Here is a 20,919-nt window from a genome sequence, read left to right as displayed (position 1 = left end):
TGGGGTGGGGACGATTTCTTGTGCTGGGACCTACACTGGCTTGGAAACTGGGGGACAGTCTCACATATGCTAGCCTTCAAAGTGTCATCATATAGGTTCAGGGTGCCTCCCAATCCCCCACCCTGGGCTCAGGGAAGGGGCCGGGGATAGATTCAGGGGACCTGGTGCTGCGGGAAGAGCCATCGGAATCTGAACACATCAGCTCCTGGAGAGGGAACCTCTTGGTGCGCTTCTTTCTCTTTTTTCTGAGGTTCTCTTGTCTCGGTTGTTTCAAATTCCCAGTGGCTTCTTCAGTCACCGTCCAGAAGTTGGAAGAATTACTTCCATCTTCTTCCTCCCTAGAGAGAGAGAGAGACAGAGAGGTTCAGGCTCGTCCATGCCGGCCGGGGCTTGATGCTACGGGAGGTGTGCAGAAATCTCCAACTCTCCTCTGCAGGGGTTTCTATGCTTTGTCCACAGCCTTAGGTGTTGGACACTTTAGACGTACTTCATTCAGCTCATGTCTATGCATAGCAGTCCCACACAGAAGGGAAAAACCTAGCCATGTGGACCAGTCCCTACTCAATCAAGAAACAGCTAACTCAAGCTCAGGTGCTCCAGTGCATGCTTCAGTGCCAACCACTGTCCACCAGCATCGAGCCAGCCTGGCTCTATCATTGCTCCCCACCCCCACCCCCAACCCCTGGCCCGCCTCTGAAATAGAGCTTTAAAGTATAGACAGTTTCCATAGCCCTGTGTTTCTCAAATTTGGTGGTTCAAGGTGCATGGTCAGAAACACTTTCCCAAATGCCAACAGCGACGTGACTTTTAATGACATTCAATAAAAAAACCAAAACAACAACAACAACAACAAAACAAAACCAAAAAAACAAACCCATACACCTGCCTATGATGTCATAAATCAAGACTTATTTAGGGAATGCCCTGGTCGAAGCTTATTTACTAAGGAGTGTTGGCTTTTCTTCAAAGAGGGCATCTTGGCAATGCTATGACTACATTCTAGTCCACTCACCACAGCCCACTGGTTTGGCAATTTCTTTCTTGGGACCCATGTTAAGGCTGTGTCAGACTGTGTTCTGAGCACCCAGTACCTGGGATTAAATGGCACCTGACCACCTTTGCCTCTGCTCAGAACCAGTTTTGTTTGTCTTTGCCCTAATTAACTTCGGAGCATCACTGCTTCCAATCCTTTTAGAAGACGTCAGAGAAAAAAGACGAGCCTGGAGAAGAAGCTTTCTAGTTATTATCAAATAGAAAATCCCATCACTTTTATGACTCTGCAAGGGATTAAGATTTTATCGGATGTGATTATTTTCAAAGACTGCCCCAAGGCTCAGAAGGGAATTCCCAAGAGAGACTTTAAAAAGAAAAAACAAAAAAACCTGGCCTAAGGAACAGTGGAATAAAAAAAAAAATGTTTTAGACCCCACCCAAAAACTATCTTGTGAGGTCTGAGCTCCTGTTGACATCTAATCTCTGGGAGAACAGGTGCTTCCAGACACTTGGAGGCCATGCCTCGGGGTTATGTTGGGGACACCTGCTCTGTGAAATCTGACCTCTTATCCCCCATGGTTTCCAATGCCCCTGGCTCTGACTCGGATGCCCCCTCAGAGCTAAGTTGATTGTGTTTTGCTTTTCTCCACTGGCCGTCAGTCAGCATTGATTGCAGACTTTGTAACACACAGCTCCTTAGGAGTAAGAGCAATGAGGAGTTTTCTTCGTTCTACAAATACTCAGAGAGTAAGCAGGGACCTGTCTACCTGCCTTCAGGGACCAAGGGAGGAGGGTCAGAGGGGCCAAGTAAATATATATATATATATATTTTGCAGGGACTAGTCACATGAATAAGTTAAAGGCCACCTACTAATGAAATTTTAGGCAGGCAATAAACAGTAGGTGTCACCGTTATAGTAAAAGGTAGTGGATACATTAGTAACTGGGAAGATGTTACAAAAGAAAATACATTTAATTTCACTTTGGCTATTAGGGTTGTGAATAAGCAAAGCACACTAGGCACCTGAAAGCAAATTAGAAACAGTTGCCTCTGAGATATGTTCTCCACTTCTTACATTAAAAAAAAAATCACATCTGTCTATCTCTATCTATCTATCTATCTATCTATCTATTTTTATTTGTATGAGTGCTTTGCCTGAATGTATGTCTGTGCACCATATGTGTGCCTGGTGACTGCAGAGGCCGGCAGAAGGGGTAGGATCCCTTGGGACTAGAGATATGGACAGTGTGAGCCACCATGTGGATGCTGAGAATGGAGCCTGGGTCCTCTGAAAGAACAGCGAGTGTGCTTAACTGAGCCATCTCTCCAACCCCATGTTCCCCACATTTAAAAAAGATGTCTTGCAGCTGCTATACACAATAGGAAAATCAATAAAGCCTTTGGCTTTGAAGAAAAATATGAACGGACACATCTGATTTAAAAAAAAGTCTATAAGAACACAAACCAAATACAATGATTATTTTTGACATGTTAGACTGTGGATTTAAAAGGGTTTGCCGGTCGCTTTTAATTTATAAGTAATATGACTGGGCATTTCTTTTGGAACGAGACCAGAACAAGACAAATTATCGTGTAGAACAAAAGGAAGGCTTGATCAGGAGAAAGCTGTTTCCTCTTAAAGATTTGTTTTTATTTTATGAGCATTTTTGCCTGAATTATTTAAGTGCAGCACGAGTGTTCACTACCCAAGGAGGCCATATGATCATCTGGCGGGCGATTGGCTTGCCCTGGGTCTACAGGGAAGCACCCTCGTCCACGGCTGATGTGCAAGCTCTCACGCCTGCGCTCTTCCTCCCCGTACTCTGCCTCTTGGCCACAACCACTGTGGAGGTAGGAAGAGCTGCCCTGACCCCATGGGCATAGGCCGTACCTGTGACTGGACACGATCCACTCAATGGCTTTATTTTGTTTAAGCTCACACTACAGCAGCATTAGATTAGGTGATGTTTAATTGTTGTAGGTTATAATTTGATTGAATACAGAATTAAGTGTCTCTTATCTGAAATCTTTGGCTCCAGAAGTGTTCCAGATTTTGGACTGTTTGCACATATGTGAGGGATACCTTGCAGATGGAACCTGAGTGTGAAGTTCAGTTGCATTTCCCACCGGTATGCGCCTTGTGCAAGCTGAGGTTTACTGTATCTTAGATGTCTCCGAGCTATGGCTGTAGCCTAACTCCCGAGTCAGATGTGATATTCTCTGATTGTAGCATCAGGTTTGTTCTAAAAAACAGTTTCCCATCTCTGAGCATATCAGATTTTGGAGTTTTGGATTAGGGATGTCTAATCTGTAATATTATAAACAGGATCAAAACGTGTGCACAGTGGGTTAGAGTGAAGAGCCAGGTACCATGTCTTAACTGGCTCTTTAGAAGGTTCTGGTCTCACTTCCAGGGAGAAAGTGCTGAGAGCCCATGCTACATCGTTCTTAGGATCAAAGTCCACGCAGTCAGTGGATCGGATCGAGCTTTGTCAATATACTGGTTCTCATGCTGGCTCCCAGAAGCCTCCTTTCTATACTGCCTCCGTGTCTCTTTTGCTCTGGCATAGATGCCAGATGGGGATCAGACATAGATGTCTTATGGGGATCAGAAAGGCTCTGAATCCACAGCTGAAGAGGCAGAAGATCAAGAGATTGATAGCATTGGTCTGAGAGTCTCTGTGACTTTGAGGACAGCACGACAGTCCTGGTAGCCTTTGTCCTTATGGACAACGTAGGGAATCCCCAGGCAGATGTTTTGATGAATTGCTTATTTTTCAAGGCTTGGCTCTCGGATAGAAAAATGGGCTCTCATCTGACAGCAGGGATGAAGGGAGCTGACTTGCTGATTTCTAATGCCCAGTTCCCTCCCAGGGAAAGCTGTCAGGAAAAAACAGGTCAAGGCAAGGCAAACGACCTGTCCACACAAGGCCAGACCCCGCACAGAGCACGTATGTTTCAGTCAATGAGTTAATTCTAAGGCTGCTGAACAGGCAGTATCAGTTCAGCACCGTCCAGGAAGGAGTCTGAGTCACTGGGGAATCACCCCTCCCACAGAAACATATTCCCAAATCTGTGGAGGTCGCAGAGCTGCTCAAAAGAGAGACCACAGGAAGCTAATGTTTGTGCTACAGGGAATATCAAGCTGACCACAGACTCAATCGAGCTACCACCAAGTCCTGGGAAATTCTTCCTTCTGCCAGTCTCACACACAACAGTGTCCCCAAGATCACACAGTGCCAATCAATCAGATGGATTTTTTTTTTCTGGAGCCTAAAGAAAATGATTAGTCCTACTTGGCTTTCCTGAAACCACATTTGGAATATTGTCACTATTGTTAGCTATTGCTACTATGACTATGAAATCAAAAACCTTCTCAAGAGCACATTTTTCTAGGGATCTGACTTGCCCGGGCCTTGTTCTGTCAAGTGGGCAGGGCAGACTCCAGCTCTACTGGAAGGATTTGCAGCCAGCTACAGGGTACCAGGTGTCTGAATTCTGCTCAGGCCTGTCAGATGCCCTATCTGGAGATAGCATCGTGACACCTGGTTGAGGTGATTTCCCCACAGGGAGAAAACCAGAAACCAGGGCATCAAACCCACCAGGTGCCTTCCCCTGCAGCAATCCGAGGCCACCTTGCTCTGATAGGAAGGAATAGGACCCCAAGAGAGAAGGCCAGGGACAGGGACTCTGCCTGGGTGAGGAGAAAGGATGCCAAAGGGGGTGGGTGGGAGAATTCCTCCCGTTCTGCCTGCTTCTTAGAGTTCTGAGATCTCCAGAGAAACACATACCTCTTCTTAAAAAGAAATGTTCTAGACCGATTGGAGAGTATTCGCGCTCAGAAAGGGTAGGTATGACTCTAGAGAACATAGAGGAAGAGGGAAGCCAGAGGAGTCTTGTCCCCTCAGCAGACCTGCTCAGAGGGTGACACAAGAGGAGAGAAGCAGCTGTTCCCCACCCCACCCCCACACATTTCCTGAGGCAAAGGAATGGAGGCCAGTGCTGTCCTTTGAGAGCTAGACTTTTGCTAACGGGATGGCAATGGCGTATTTTGCAAGACCATCTTATTGAAGGTCTCGGAGAGTCACTTAGCTATCAAGCAGGGGGCGGGAATGGAAAACTGTGTGACCTCTGGCTGGTCAGTTTTGATCGTAGAGTTCTTCTGAATAGTCTCCTTCCCATCTTTTTCTGTGTAAAACCCTCCATTGAGGACAGGAGAGAGATCGGCCTGAGGAAATGCCTGTCAGTCACCACTGAAGGCTCCCTGATTTACCCAGGGATGTGAAAGTGAGGGGGCCCTGGCTTGGTATTCACAGATGAATCAATCCCTGAAACTATTGTCCTGTGTGAGTCATGACCTGTGTGTGGTGCATTTCTTTAATGACATGTAAACATGAACATGACAGTAAAGATTCTCAATAATGGCTGCTTGGTATAACAGCCCGAGGTCTCACTACGGACATGCAAAAGGAGATGGTGAGTGCGTTAAGTGAGACTTAGGTACCAGCAGAGGATCTAAAGGAGGATCGAGGCTAGAGAATGGCCACGTTGGATTGTGGTGTTCAGCCCTGGCTATAGCAGCAGAGGCCGATTAATCTCTGGAATTAGCAGATTGAAGATGGCTCCTGCTTGTTGCTCCTAGGAAGTATCAAGAGCAGAAAGAAAAAGAAAGTGAAGACTTGGTGACTCTATCTCCTATGTGAGGCTCTAGAGGTGAGAGAAGATAATTAGCAGCCAAGAAGTTTAAATAAGGCCCAGGGAATATGGGAAGCAAAGGTACTTCTTCATACGGGAAGAAATGAGTTTTAATTAAAATGTGATTAATGATAATGTTGAACTCAGTGAAAATAGTCAATACCTAGACTACTATTCATATTGCTTTATCATGGACTAGAATTTTAAAAATGTTTTTCTCCAAAGGTTCATATGCTGCAGGGTTGGTCTTCAATGTGTCCATGGGAGAGGTGATGGGTCCTTTAAAAGGTGAGACAGTAGGAGATTAGGTTATGGAGGATTTAGCCCCTTTAAGAGATCATTGTGAGCTGAGTGGTGGTGGCACACGCCTTTAATCCCAGCACTTGGAAGGCAGAGGCAGGCAGATTTCTGAGTTTGAGGCCAGCCTGGTCTACAAAGTGAGTTCCAGGACAGCCAGGGCTATACAGAGAAACCCTGTCTTGAAAAAACAAACAAAAGAAAGAGAGAGAGAGAGAGAGAGAGAGAGAGAGAGAGATCATTGTGGTCTTTTGGAATGAGCAATTGATAGATAAGAACAAACCGAGCTCCTCCATTCTCTCTAGCTTCTTCATCTTACCATGTTAGCCACAATGTTCAGACATGCCCAGGAAGGCCCTGACCAGAGGCCAAGTGGATAGTCACCTGACCCAACTTTCTACCTTTAAAAGTGAACTACAAACACCTTTTTTAATTTGAAAAGTTCCTAGCCTTGTTATAGCGACAGAAGGTGAACTGAGACGAGGTCTAGTGCAAGGGAAAATTTCCATAACGAAAACCTACCCGGGACACAGTAGTATGGACCACCCTCCTGTGCGGCAGAAGCTAGCTAGGTGCCAGGACATTTTGTGATAGAACGCTTGAGTTCAGTCTTAGACTTTCCCAGGTGGCTAAGAAATCGTCTTCTGGGGAAGTAACACATAGTTCATGCAAAGCCCAGAGACCTGGTGTTGGGAAGGAGTTAGCATGCCCTGGAGGGCTCGTTAGGAGTGACTAGGGATGAGTGAGACCCAGGAGACAGGCTACACCACACTAATACGAGCCTAAGATGGGCGGCTGGAGAAATGGATCAGTGGTTAAAAGCACCCAGAGGACACAAGTTCAATTCCCAGCGTCCACACAGTAGCTCACACCTGTCCATAACTTCAGGTCCAGGGGACCCAACACCCTCACACAGACACATTCATGCAATCCACCAAGGCATTTAAAAATAAAAAGGGGGAAGATTAAGATAGGATAAAGGGGGGCACAGATGGGCATGGGATTTGAGGACTTTTAGGTGAGGGACATGGTACAAGAACAATTTGCATTCAAAGAAGATTAATTGGTTGAGCTCCTGGGAAACACACCTGGGTTTGATGGGGTTTGGGGTAGGCCTGGGCTGGAGTAGCTCAGAGCTTCTACAGAAAACACTGGGGTGCAACAGAGCTGAAGGACATCTCCAGGCTTGGATCATCATAACCTGGATGCACCTTAGGTGTGAGGAATGGCTAGCAGATTCTGGACAATTCCATGACTCGTGGGGAGGAGGATGAGCAGAGTCCAGAATTGGGAGCAAGTATAGGGACTATGGGTTCAGTGTGTGTGTGTGTGTGTGTGTGTGTGTGTGTGTGTGTGTGTGTGTGTGAAGGAGCTTCTGTAATGTCCAGTAGGGGTATTTAGAGGAAGGCTGGAGAGATGGCTTGCTGAGAAAGCAAGGTTTGCATTCAAACTCCTGGCAACTACATACAAGTTGGACGTAGCAGCATGTGCCTGTAACCCTCATGTTGAGGAGTGCAGACAGGGGGATCTTGGGAGCTCACTGGTCAGCCAATGAGGGAATCTGTCTTTAAAAATAATAAGGAATGTGATAGAGAAAGATACCCAACATCCTCCTGTGGTCCCCAAATGTACATGCGGTCTCTCTCTCTCTTCTCTCTCCTTCCTCTCTCTCTCTCTCTCTCTCTCTCCTCTCTCTCTCTCTCTCTCCCCCCACATGTACGCACCATCCGGTGACCATTTGGAACTAATGCCATTCCCATTATAAGCAGAACACCGACATGGCGCCAGGCATGGCTGTGAACTGCCCCATCTTAGTCCTATAGCCCCTAGGTTGGGCAGGATATGGATCTAAGACTCAGTTTCCAAAATGCCCTTTCCATTCCCGAATCCCCTCACCACAACCCTTGTTCGAACCCCACATCTGCCTCTTCTTTATGTGACTTTCATTCCAAGGTCATGGCTCTGTGACCCCAGCCTTGCTGTTGCTGGTCACAGGGACTTGGACATTGGGCGGATCTGCCTGCGTATCTCTGAGTAACTCCCCTGCTTTGGGCAGAGCTTGATTCATCCCAGCGTAGACCCTAGGAACCCCCGAGTCACCCGCCAACACACTCATGTGTGATGCCACTTCAGTACCTCACTTTCGACCCCTCTGCATCCCCCTCCCCCTTTGGAAGGGACAGTCAGGGGATGGTTCCCAAGTGAGGCTTAATTGGAAGTTCCTGAATTCTTATACACAGAAAGGAAGCAAGCTCTTCCTTTTCATGGCAGGGTTAGATGTTTGTATGAAGGACGAGTGAAAATAACATTGGCTCTGAGATTGGAGCTAGACAGAGTGAGAGAGAGCAGCTCAGTGGCAGGACATTGATAATCATAGAACTGGATCTTCCATCTCCACTGCTCTTACCTACTCTCAGACGGCGTGGATCTCAGCAATAGGATATTGCTTATTACAGCATAAGCAATAGATTACTTGTATACAAATAAAGAGATACGCGTGGATACCTGAGAGGTGTGGGTTGGGTGTACTCACCCTGCTCCGTTCTTCTCAACCAGGGATGATCGTATCATTGAGCAAGACAGAGCATACTTGTTTTGGCTGATCTTAATGAGAGCACTCCGAGGGCAAAACTCCTGCAATAGCACAGAAAGAGGTCGTGTCATCGAACCCGGGAAGCCTGCGCTTCAGGAACAGTTTTATTCCAGCTGAATCCATCCTCATAGCTACCAGTCACTACCCTGCTGAGGGCGCCACTCAGAGAGCAGGTTAAGCTCAGAGTTTGCATTATAAATTTGTTGTTGTTGTTGTTGAATTAAAGCCAGTTTTTCCTGTCATTCCTCTAAATTCCTGGTCAATTGCTAAGTCTATCCTGGTTAGTTACACATGTAGACACACACACACATATACACACTACATGCACACACCACATACACATAGACATACTACATGCACACACCACACACACATAGACATACTACATATACTACATGCATACACCACATACTCATAGACATACTACATATACTACATGCATACACCACACACTACATACACACATACACACTACATGTACACACACACACTTTTTTTCTATGTTTTCTTTATTTATTGTGGTTTTTCCTAGATCAGCTCCCACCACAGTCAGTCTGGTGGTCTGGGTCCAGGCCAGAGCCATGACATACATCAGATGCCAATGACCCCTAAAGGAGTTCTGGGACAGGCCAGCCAGCACTGCTCTAGCACAAACTAGGTAAAAGGTCTTGTGAATGGTGGCACACACCTGTGATCCTGGCACTTGGGAGGGTACGGGGATCAGGAATTCAAGGTCAGTCTCGGTTATATAGAAGACACACACACATACACCTAGTACATGCACATACTACACACTACATACATACTACATGTATACACACACTTTTACCTTTGCTCCAACCTCAGCCATCTCTTTTCTGGATAGCTCTGACCATGACCCCGCAGCTCAAAGTCCTGTTTTCCCTTGTGAGGTTTCCATAATCTTTATGTGCGTGCTTTCCAATGTCCTTTCCCCTGGCTGTAGCATTCTGGTCCCCAGGGCCTTTTTGCCCTGGGGTTAACAACAGTCACTCCTTGGAATCTGAGACCTTTCTTTAAGGACCTCAGGCCATCCTGTGCATATCTCCCTGTTCCCTGAGGCATGCCTTGGGACACCATTTTACCTCTTCCTGGCTTGCTTGCTCCCTTGTAGATATTCTTAAGCAACACTACACATGGGGATGCTCATCCAACAGACAGACCATGAGGTGGCAGAGGAGGACAGGGCTGAGAAGGGCCCAGGGAGTGTCTATATCTACAGGGCTTGCAGAGGAGTGCAAGACAATACCCAGAAGAGTGGTACTGAGGCTGGGGAGATAAGTCAAGATAGCCAGGCAAGTGTGAGTGGAGTTTGGATCCCTAGGACCCATGTAAAGGCTGCATAGGCATTTTTAAGGCAGAGCTAGAGTCTCTGGCTAGCTAGATGAGCTGAGTGAACTCCAGACTCAAGCCTCAGTAAATAAAGCGGAAGGTAGTAGAGAGGCAGACACTCAGTGGCAGCCTCTGACTTCTGCACATCTGGACACGCACCATCCAGACACATCTTCTGCACATCTGGACACGCACCATCCAGACACATCTTCTGCACATCTGGACATGCACCATCCAGACATCTTCTGCACATCTGGACACACATCATCCAGACACATGCATATGACACATACAGAAAAGGGGAGATGAGAAAGGGGGCAAGGAGAGAGAGAGAGAGAGAGAGAGAGAAAGCAGAGTGAGCCTGTCCAGCCATCTACTGCAGTTTGACAAGGAAAGCCAAGTGACTCTCCAACGTAGAAACAAGGAGAAGATGTGCTCTCAGCAGAGTCCAAACCCCAGGGCATTCTCGAGTAGGGGAGTAGACAGCCATGCTTTCTCCGGCCGCCTTCTACCCAGAAGCCCTTTTCTGGGTGGCTGCTTACTCTGCGGTTGTTACACTTCAAAACTGTGTAGAATTTCTCTGAAGCCACGTTGTGATTTGGAAGAGCTATAACAATGGCGGGGACGTAGAAGTCAAATCCTTTGCTTGTCATGATTTTGGCAAACACGTAATCCCCAACCTGTAGGAGAAAGCGCATTTCACACCAAATCGTTTGCTCACAGAGCTCATACATAATTAAAGTTTCTTTCAAGACAACTCCAGACGATTGGCAGGTATGGGTGAGAAAGTCATATAGAACTTTTTTTTTTTTTCAATCAGATAAGAAAGGGATCCAGAATTCTTTAAGCTTATTTGGCTGCACCTACAGTTTTGGGGAGCACTTTGGAAAACCCAAGTTTTGGTAGGCATTTGGCAACTGGCTGGGATCCGGGGATAGTCATCAAGAGGTAAGGATTCAGAAACTCCCAGAGATTGGTAGAATCAAGGGCTGGGATGAAGGAGGAGCTAGGGTGTTTGATATAAAGAGATGGGGACCGTGTCCTCAGTGTTAGAAGGGTTGTCCCCCAGACAAAGCAAAGGAGTGGTATTCTGAGCACAGACATGGAAGCCATGGGGAAGACCACTGTGATGGTTTGTATATACTCAGCCTAGGGAATGGCACTATTAGAAGGTGTGGCCCTATTGGAGTAGGTGTGTCACTGTGGGTGTGGGCTTTAAGACCCTCATCCTAGCTGCCTGGAAGCCAGTCTTCTGTTATCAGTCTTCAGATGAAGATGTAGAACTCTCAGCTTTGCACCATGCCTGCCTGGATGCTGCCCTGCTCCCGCCTTGATGATAATGGACTGAACCTCTGAACCTGTAAGCCAGCCCCAATTAAATGTTGTCCTTTATAAGACTTGCCTTGGTCATGGGGTCTGTTCACAGCAGTAAAACCCTGACTAAGACAGTCACACACAGGTATAGATGGGTTTTGCAAAGAGGCTGTCAGTGATCAGGAGGAGGGTGCTGGAGGCGGGTTGTGGGTCTGAGCCAGGCAGCAGGAACAAGCCAAGGCTAGCCCATCTGACCCCTCCTCGGCTTGTGCCATGCAGGAAAACAGCAACATTAGTCTCTGAAGGGCTTTCCTTCTGTACCCTGCCATCCCGCCTGGGCGTCAAGATGATGGCAGGCGGAAGGACCAGACATGGAGTAGCGCTTATGCATCCGTAATCAGATGAGAACACATTCGTATGTCTCCTTTGTGGAAGGCACACTGGTGGGGGGTGGGGGAATCACTGCATTATGATGTAACAGGCCAGCAGTGGCCAGCTACAAGGTCACAGAAATCACTGGTTCTATCATGATGGATGCAATCTTTTGTGCTGAGAGCTTCAGGAGTCTGGGAGTCACACAATTTACTTCCCCCTTGAGACAAGTGTCTCGAGATAGTATATAGGTCCCTGTACACAACGGCCAGCTACATATGAGGGAGTTGGCACATCAGTCACCAGCAGAGAACTTACCAGGTGATGGGGAAACTACCTGCTGCTCTTCCTGCCCAAACACAAGCTCCCTGTTGGAGCCAAGAAGGCCACATAGGGACCTTAGCATCCTCTGTAATCTAAAATCTGTGGACGGTATAAAGCAGTGGTTCTTAACCTTCCTAATGCTGCAGCCCTTCAATACAGTTCCTCATGTTGTGGTGACCCCCAACCATAAAGTTATTTTGTTGCTACTTCAAAACTCTGATTTTGCTTCTGTTATGAATCGTAATGGAAACATCTATGTTTTCTGATGGTCTTAGGCGACCTCTATGAAAGAGTCATTTGCGCCCCCCTCCCCCAAGAAAGGGGTTGTGAACCACAGGTTGAGAAATGCTGGTGTAAAGTCTCAGAGCAGAGAACAGGTACCTGAAGTTGTGGACAGGGCATGGCGCCCCCAACAGGCATGATGAAGGAGATGGGTACGACTTTGGTATCTCCGTATCTGAAGTCTACCAAGGCGTGGGAGGAGCTCACACATTTCTTCACAACCCCTGGAAGAGTCAGAAGAAAAAAATAACTGAGGACAGTGGAGGACAGTGGTGGGTTTGCTCCCGCTGGGCGCCGGGCGCCGGGAGCTGGGCACTGTGCTGGGGCTCAGCGCGTACGTCTGGTGAAATGAGCCCAGCCTTTTGATCCCTGCAGGAGGAAGAGTCAGATACAGTTTGATACCTTCTGGGGCTGAAGGCAAAGGAGAGAAATAGAATTTTCTGGTTTCAGGGGTGTGGGAGGAGTGCTTGCTCATTCAGCTCCAGCAGTATCTGTCCCGCTGGCTGTTCTGCAAACATCTTCCTACTGGGCACCTCCCATAACCAAATCTCCTTATCTATTTATTCTAGTCCTATGTCTTCGAGACTGAGCGCAGGTAGTTAAATTGCTAAAGTAAAGAGGAAATATACATGCCCAGCTCAGTCAGCTTTTCATTTAAGATTAGATACATGGAAAGGTGACTTGACACACGCCATGGCTTTTCTAAAAAAAAGGAAGAAGGAAGGGAGGAAGGAAAGGAGGGAGAGAGGGATGGGGGAGGGAGGGAGGGAGGGAGAGGGGGAGGGAGGGAGGGAGGGAGAGATCAGCAAGTAGTTTATTTTTTGGTTATACTTAAAGAGAACATTGCATATACTTTTCTTTTTAAAGGATTTTTCTTTTTTTTTTTTAAGATTTATTTATTTATTATGTAAGTACACTGTAGCTGTTTTCAGACACTCCAGAAGAGGGCGTCAGATCTTGTTACGGATGGTTATGAGCTACCATGTGGTTGCTGGGATTTGAACTCCGGACCTTTGGAAGAGCAGTCGGGTGCTCTTACCCACTGAGCCATCTCACCAGCCCGCATATACTTTTTTAATCTTATAATTTTATTTATTTAGAAATGGGGCCTCATTTTGTAGTTCTGGCTGGCCTAGAACTCTAACTAGACCAGGATAGCCTTGTGTTTACAGAGATCTGTCTGCCTCTTTCCCCCTAAGCATTGGCATTAATGGCATAAGCCACCATGTCTAGCCGATTTTATAATCTTTTTTATGTATGTGTATTGCTGTGCCGAGGACTGAGCACAGGAGCCTGCATGTTTAAGGTAAGCACATGTAATTAACAAAGACTAGCGTGTGATCATGTGCTGTTGGCACCATGATCTTACCAGGCGGTTGTAAAGACGGGGCAACTGAGGTGCAGGGAGCTGAGCGACCATGGTCAAACAGCTAATACAGGAAAGAGGGAATTCAGATACAGGAACGCTCAAGGTTAGCTGGCCAGAAGTATGTTTAAAGTGGCACCCCAATTCCTCTGATTCTTTTTTCCATTGTAACTTGTACCTATGATGCTGGGCAGAAATCACTATGACTTTTCCAAGTTGTCCTCTGACAGACCCCACACACATAAGCAAGTGCGCGTGCACAGACACACACACACACACACACACACACACACACACTCCTTACACACTGAGGCTTATGTGCCCACCCTCCCCCCCACACACAAATAAAACAAGTAAATGTAGGCAGGCACGTTTAGAATATTATACACATACATAACACAGTAGGTTATAAAATAAATTACTTACTATGCAAATGAGAGATGAAAAGAAATGTCATTTTTCTAGTACTCTTTTGCCTTATGTACGGGGAAGAAAAAGAAGCATTGTTTTATTTGAGAAGCAGACTATCTTAGTGTGACTCATGAAGCATCAGTGTTCTGGGGAAAGCTCAGGCTGAACCAGACCTCTGCTCCTCGGCACCATGTTTGTTAGTAAACAAATCTGAAGGACAGACGTACCTGGAAAATAGAAGCCATTTTCCTCACATCTGGCAATGACCTTCTGGCCTTTGAGAGGATCTAGTTTTCTCGATTTGATTTTCTTTGTTGGATACTCTTGTAATTTCTGCTGCTGAAAATGACCAACGGTAAAAACTGATGAGCCAAATGTAACACAGACAGTAAAATCATGAATGGAGTCAGCCTGTGGTCACTTCTGCTCCTTTGGGGCACCTCTGTTCTAAGTTAAAGATCTTCTTCCTCCTCCTCCTCCAGCATTTTCATATTACATTATTCTCTTTTCCTATTTATTTATTCATTCATTCATGCATGCATGCATGCATTCATGCATTCATTTACTTTACATCTACATCCCAGTCCCCTCCTCTACTCCAGGCCCTATACCTCCCTTCCTCTTCCCCTTTTCCTTCTTCTCTGATAAGGGAGGAGGCTCCCCTGAGTACCAACCCACCCTAGCACATCAAGTCACTGCAGGACTAGGTTCATCTCCTCCTTCTGAGGCCAGCCCAGGCAGCCCAGTTAGGCGATCAGGATTCACAGGCAGGCAACAGAGTCAGGAACAAGCCCCACTCCAGTTTGTTGAGGGACCCACATAAGGATCAGGCTGCACATCTGCTGCATATGTACAGGAGGGCTATGCTCAGCCCATGTATGCTCTTTGATCATTGAGTCCATCTCTGGGAGCCCCTAAAGGTCCAGGTTAGTTGACATTCAGTCTTTTTGTGGAGTCCCTTACCCTCTGGAGATCACCCTTTTCATAAGGGTTCACTTTGGCTATCTATCTATCTATCTATCTATCTATCTATCTATCTATCTATCTATGGTCTGGAGTGAAAGAAAATTGGGTACCTAATTGAAGAAAAGGGGACCTTTTTAAAAAAGATTATACCTACAACTAGAATTGTTAAGATTCTAGATGGCTTCACAGCCAGACAGCAGACTACTTAAGAATTGTGGTCCAAACTTCTGTCAACCCAGAGCTGGAAGGAGACGGTGCCTTCAATAGAGAATTCAATCCACAGTTAGCATCTCTGATGGATAAGTGTGAAAACACAGGGTTTATAGAAGCACAGTGGCCCGTACCACCCTCCATGACAAAGACAACCCCTTGGAAACTCCACCGCACAGAAACGAGACACGTGGGCTATGCCTGGGTTATCCTTAATCCTCACTCCGCCTGCCTGGGAAATCAGCCTACTAGAAGGTAATGGACCAGGCTTTCAAAGTTCTGGAAGAAAACTCCGAGTTGGAATTCTAAGTCCCAGCAAACTATTGACCAAATCAAAGGGCAGATTGAACAGAAAATCATCTCCCGAGGTGGAAATGTTCCCCTCCAGTACATCTGGCTTTAAGGAGCTACTTGGAAATGTAGTCCAGCAAAATGAGGGCATGAAGCCAGAAAGAACAACACGGAAATTCTAGGATGCAGATTCACTCCAAGAGAACAGGAGAAATCTCCAGGGGACAGATGTGTGTGGTCAGACCAGCAGGAAGTCTTAGGGGGTGGAGGGTAAGGACACAGGAATCCCGAAAATACATACATATATGCATACATACACACGTAAAATCATGCACATAAATCTAATGCATATAAAAGTAACGATTTAAATAGACAAAATTGTGGCACAGTCTTACATAGCAAGACACAAAGGTTAAAGAAATCATTTTCTCTTGATCCTATTAGCAACTTTTAGTTGTCTGACTATAAGATCTTTGAAGGGGCCCATGTGCTCCTATGGCTTATCGTGGCACTGGACAATATAATTATAACAATGCAGACGCTACTTTGTGGGTTTAAAAAAAACTGCAGGGAAAATTTGGGAGCGTATCCCACTAACATAGTGTTTTAAAGACAGCTTTTAGATGGTGGACTTGCAAGTAGAAAGACAAAGCCCTGGCACAAAGGTGACCACTATGTGGAGTCAGGAAGTCAAGAAAAATCTGAGGCATCCAGAAACACAGGCTTCAGCCCAGGAAATAAAATATCACAAGATGCAAGCAAGAGAAGGGGATGATGAGCCATTATCAGAGTGAAATGAAAGATATTGATTTGGTACTATAATAATTTGATACTTCCTTAAATAGTACATTTACTATAGGGCTGATCAATAGGAATATCTCACTAAGCTAAATGGGATCTTAATAACCATGCAAAGACTTATAAGCAAGCTTCTTTGGAAGCTGTACATTCTCTGATTCAATCGCTCTATCAAGGAGAATGGCCCGACATCACTGGATGCACTGGATGAATCGGTAGCATCAACGGTGGATGCTACTTCCTTATTCCTGGGGTTGTACTCATAAAACAACAAAACCAACAACGAACATCCCCAGCCCTTGTAGGAAGTTCAGAATGGCCGTCTGGAATCTGAAAATGGTCTTGGGGGGATGAGTCTGCGCCAGGAGACAGACAATAGGTTTCCCAATGCTGCCTACTTAGCTGTGTGAATGAGCAGGGTCTCTCAGCCTTGCTAGGAAACCCACACACTTTCTGTCTACCCTGCTCAAAGGATCCTTCTCTTCTAATCATTCTGGGACCTGATTAACACAGGAATACTGGTGACTCCCATTTCCTGATTACGTTTCCAACTGCTCTTGCCATTGTTAAGAATTCTTCCCGTCTACCCCACAGCATGTGCTTTTATGGAAAGAACACTCACTCGTGGGGCTTCCTTAGTGGTGCCGCTGTACCCCAGGAGGTCTGTATGACTAGACATACAGATAAAGCTAAGTCGTCAAGGCGAAGCCCATGAAAGAGACTGTGCCGACGACTCTTTGTGCCACGCAAGCAGAACATGAGCCTCCCAGAATGGAAGGACAGATCTTCAGGGTTGTTAGACAAGCTGTTCCTTCAGCCAGAACACTCACAACTTTGTTCTAGAAGCTGCTGTCTCTTTAGAGATGCTGCATGGTCCACACCGAAGAACACCTAGCCCTAGAATGAGATATTCTTGCTTGACCTTGTCCAGGTGGATGTTCAGAATACAAATGCTAACTTCTCAAAGAAATCCATACGATGAGACATAGCTCTAAGCGTAGGCCCCCAAGAAGGGTGGCAAACTAGCGACCACTGGGCACATGTTACAGCCTTGATTACAAAATCCAGAGAATACATTGATTTTTTTTTCCTTAGATCCAATCACAAGGCTGAGGTCCCAAAAGATGCCACCCTCCTACCATGTCATCGCCTCTTTCCTGTTCATGTTCTTAGATTAGGCTGCTAGAAACAGTAAAGTTACAGAATGCTTCTAACTTTCCCCTTTAGTAACAGCATGTGGATTCCATACCAGTCGTAGCCACATGCCTATAACTTATCTACTACTAGTCTCCAATTCAGTAGTTACAGTAAGAACTCTCATTAAATGTTCTTGTTCTTTGGAATCACTAATCTGTCTCCAGGACCCTGAAACCACTCCAGTGGCTGCCCAGTTTGCTTAGCGGTGCCTGCTTTGTCCTTTGGTTAAGGAAGTCTGTGACTGCTGTAGTTAGGATAATGCATGGAGGGCCAGCGTGCTTTCACCCTTCTCTCTAGGGTGCCCAATTATGAAAACGGAAGATTTGCAAACTGTCTTTGTGAATAATAATTCAACTCCATTCGGGGGCTTGGTGAATAGGACAGAGCTGGTGTGAGCTGCCCTCATCTCCCCTCTTGCAGATTCCTAGGCCCTTCTTCCAACCCTAAAGACATCCAAGCTTTGTGATTACGATGCTCAGGGAGATGTTACAGGGATGGAAGCTAAAGCAGATGGCCCCTCAACCCTTCCTAGATGCCAGGAGAAGCTCTGGGCTCGGAAGGAGACTTAACTTAATCACTGAAGGCAAGGCCTCCAAGTCCAGTACTCCGGCCCAGTGCTCCCAGCCCAGTGCTCCCAGCCCAGTGCTCTTAGCAACATCAAAGGCTATCATGAAAAAACAAACAAACAAACAAAACGAAATGTCTGAAATATTCAATGCTGAAAGTCATTGAAGCCCGGGGATCTGTCACGTGGGTGTTACTGGGGCTCCTTCGCTCTCACTGCCTGACACGTGGCCCCCAACACCAGTTCCCTGTCTTATACACGTTTCTCACACGACATTATGGTGTACAAATAAACTCTGGGTCTTTAGGAAAAGTTCTCAAGACATCTACACCTCTGGGTACTGCCTCTACTCACTCAGCCCCAAATACATTCTCTGTTGTTCTTCTCTGAGGGGCCTGCTCTGTACAGCCAGATGTTTCTCCACACCAAGCACTAGACCCTGTTTTCCTCACAGGTTCTGGAACAGCTGGCCATAGAAGGCACTGGCTGAAAACAGAGGGGAAGGGAGAAAAATCAGAGCATTGGCTTTTTGCCCTTCCCTGCTCTTGGTTCCCAGCTTCCACCACCCCTTGCTGCTGCTGCTGTGTGTCCCAATGGTTCCTGGTGACTGACTCTTGACTACTTTCCTGCCGCCGTAGCCCATTTATTAATGCTTCTCTCTGTGGACTGGCTAAATGGGATTGCATCCTATCTGGGCTCTGCCAGTAAGTTCTCCATACTCAGTTCTCCCCCTCCAGTGGGCAACAACCACCCCCAAACCTGCTTTTGGTGCTTGGGCAGTATCTATGCCTAGGGACAAAGAGCACCATGATGGCCAGGGAGTGCTGGGATCCATCCAGCAAGAACCCTCCAGTGAGGAGGGATGCCTTTAGCAGCAGCATGAAGGAACAACGTGGGTGTGGCTTCTGCCACCTTGGGGAATCACTGGAGGTGAGAGCTCATTCTGGAACAAGATACCAACCAGTCAGAGAATTTCTTTTGGTCAGTGTTATTTGTGGGGTGTGTGTATGCGTGCGTGCATGCATTAGTACAGCGTCCTCCTTCCTTTGATTTCCCCCATGACTGGAGTTCCTGGGCAGCGTCCTATGATGAGAACTCTTGCTGCCATGGTGCATTGCGGTGGCGGCTGAGTTTCCTCTCTCATACCCTCTCTCACCCTCCTTCCCACCTGCCAGTCCGTCTGAGAATCTGGCTCACTGAGGCCTTCACACCTATACATGTTGCAGAACTCAGCTCACATTGCACTGCTGCCTGGGGATGAGGTGGCTGGTTTTCACCTGTTGCCCTTTCTCCGAGGACAATGTTGTCAGTGCACCGCCATGACTTGTGACTCCCCCATCTTCACACGAGGAGGCCTCACACTATCAGAGAATACTCATAGTGCTAGAGGATGAGCTTCCCACCAGATCCAGATGTCAGCAGAACAGACTGATGTTTTCACTGTGGCACAAGAAAGGCTCACTAGCAGAGCTAAGTGATCTCTCTTACTCTCTACAAGAGGGAATCTAAAAACCACAGACAAAATGGGTTATAATGCTATAATGCATGAATGACAACTGGTTCAGCTACTAATGTATATATATATATATATATATATATATATATATATATATATATATATATACTGACTTCACTTTATACGGTTCAAAGAAGCTTTTCTTCCAGGTCTCCCTACCTAGCACTTCTCTCATGTATAGTGCCCAAGTCACAACCTAGCACAAGGTCCTCAGAGTCACACACTCTCTCAGTTGCACCTTACCCAACCTCATTCACACCTCTCCCCTGTCTGAAAAGCATTTCATAAATCAGCACACCAAATCCAAATCCATCATTCATGTAAAGTCCACGGACTCCAGATTCCCCATTTGTCACGCCCGCCCGTGAGAAGCACACATATGCAGCCAGCTGTGTGGGCATATCCCCAAGGCTTTGTCAGGGCTGCTGATGACAGGTTCCCACAACTTGAAAGAGATGTCATGCCTCCAGATCATCCGAGGTGGTCAAGGCCACGGGGATAAAGAGGGCCTTGGATCTTTCTAGTTGTGGATTCTGGAGGTTTTGCTGTGGGAAAAGCCTTTGTTTCTTACAGAGATGCTCAGAACAGGTACATCTGAGCTTTCCTAGACCGGGCTCCCATGGAGCCTATGGAAAGTCAGAGATAATTTTCTGAGGCCCCTCCCAGGTCAACCTTGGGGGGTATAGAGTTTAAAATGGGTGATCCTGATAACATAGTGGTTCTGGTAAAGTGAGGTTTCAGGAATTTTAGTCTTAAGGTTTCTTCTTTCCTTTCATGGTCAGTGAGCCAAGCATCTACCTCTGGGGATGTCAGAAAGCTGGTGGAATGATTAGACACTGGAGCACAGAATCTGCAGGATGCTTACAAGGCTGAGAAGTATAATGGTTATCGTCTTACATCTCATCTGCAGCCAGCCAGGGACTGTCGATGGAAGCCTGGGGGTGAAAACAAGCCCAGGCTCCCTGTACACTGTGTTATAGCCCATCTCCTTATGTTACCTTCAGGAAAACCATGAGGCTGTCCCAAGCTCAAGAGCCAAAGGGATAGCTACAGAGAGTGGTAACTGGCTTCAGCAGAGAGCATGGAAAAGCCTTGGGTCTCCAACTTGATTGTGGACCAAGCAGAGTGACCGCAGCCTTCGGAACACACGTGGCCATTCCTCATAGATCCCACGGGAAGGACTGTTGTTACTGTTCCACATCAGTAAACTCTGGGGGCCTTAGACATTGGAAGTGACTTCTTCTCTAACTTCTAGCCACTGTTCCAAGTCAGTGCCCTTTGCTATGAGAATTTAAAATGAGACTATGCATATGTATGAAGAGGTTGAAATGACTTGCGTGGGTGATGGATATTTCTTTCACTGCAGGTTCTTAAAAGG

The 20,919-nt window shown here is 46.5% G+C and overlaps 1 protein-coding gene and 1 long non-coding RNA gene across 2 annotated transcripts in view; one reads left to right on the top strand and one right to left on the bottom strand.

Moving 5' to 3' along the window:
* The window catches only part of Vwa3b (von Willebrand factor A domain containing 3B), a 154,125-nt gene that overhangs the window by 731 nt on the left and 132,475 nt on the right, over positions 1–20,919 (bottom strand). Inside the window, exons 23-27 of the mRNA XM_029539034.1 lie at positions 14,226–14,337; positions 12,321–12,445; positions 10,472–10,609; positions 8,520–8,620; positions 162–338 (exon numbers count right to left, since the gene is read on the bottom strand). Of these exons, the coding sequence (XP_029394894.1) occupies positions 162–338; positions 8,520–8,620; positions 10,472–10,609; positions 12,321–12,445; positions 14,226–14,337 (653 nt within the window). The remainder of the gene's footprint in view (positions 1–161; positions 339–8,519; positions 8,621–10,471; positions 10,610–12,320; positions 12,446–14,225; positions 14,338–20,919) is intronic.
* LOC115064041 overlaps positions 9,105–20,919 on the top strand; it is a 19,246-nt gene continuing 7,431 nt past the window's right edge. Inside the window, exons 1-2 of the long non-coding RNA XR_003843896.1 lie at positions 9,105–9,316; positions 20,048–20,064. This is a non-coding gene — a long non-coding RNA (uncharacterized LOC115064041). The remainder of the gene's footprint in view (positions 9,317–20,047; positions 20,065–20,919) is intronic.

The sequence above is a fragment of the Mus pahari genome, chromosome 5, assembly GCF_900095145.1.
Source record: "Mus pahari chromosome 5, PAHARI_EIJ_v1.1, whole genome shotgun sequence".
Lineage (NCBI taxonomy): Eukaryota > Metazoa > Chordata > Mammalia > Rodentia > Muridae > Mus > Mus pahari.
Note: the sequence above shows the minus strand (reverse complement) of the source record. Positions and strands in the feature narration are given on the sequence as shown.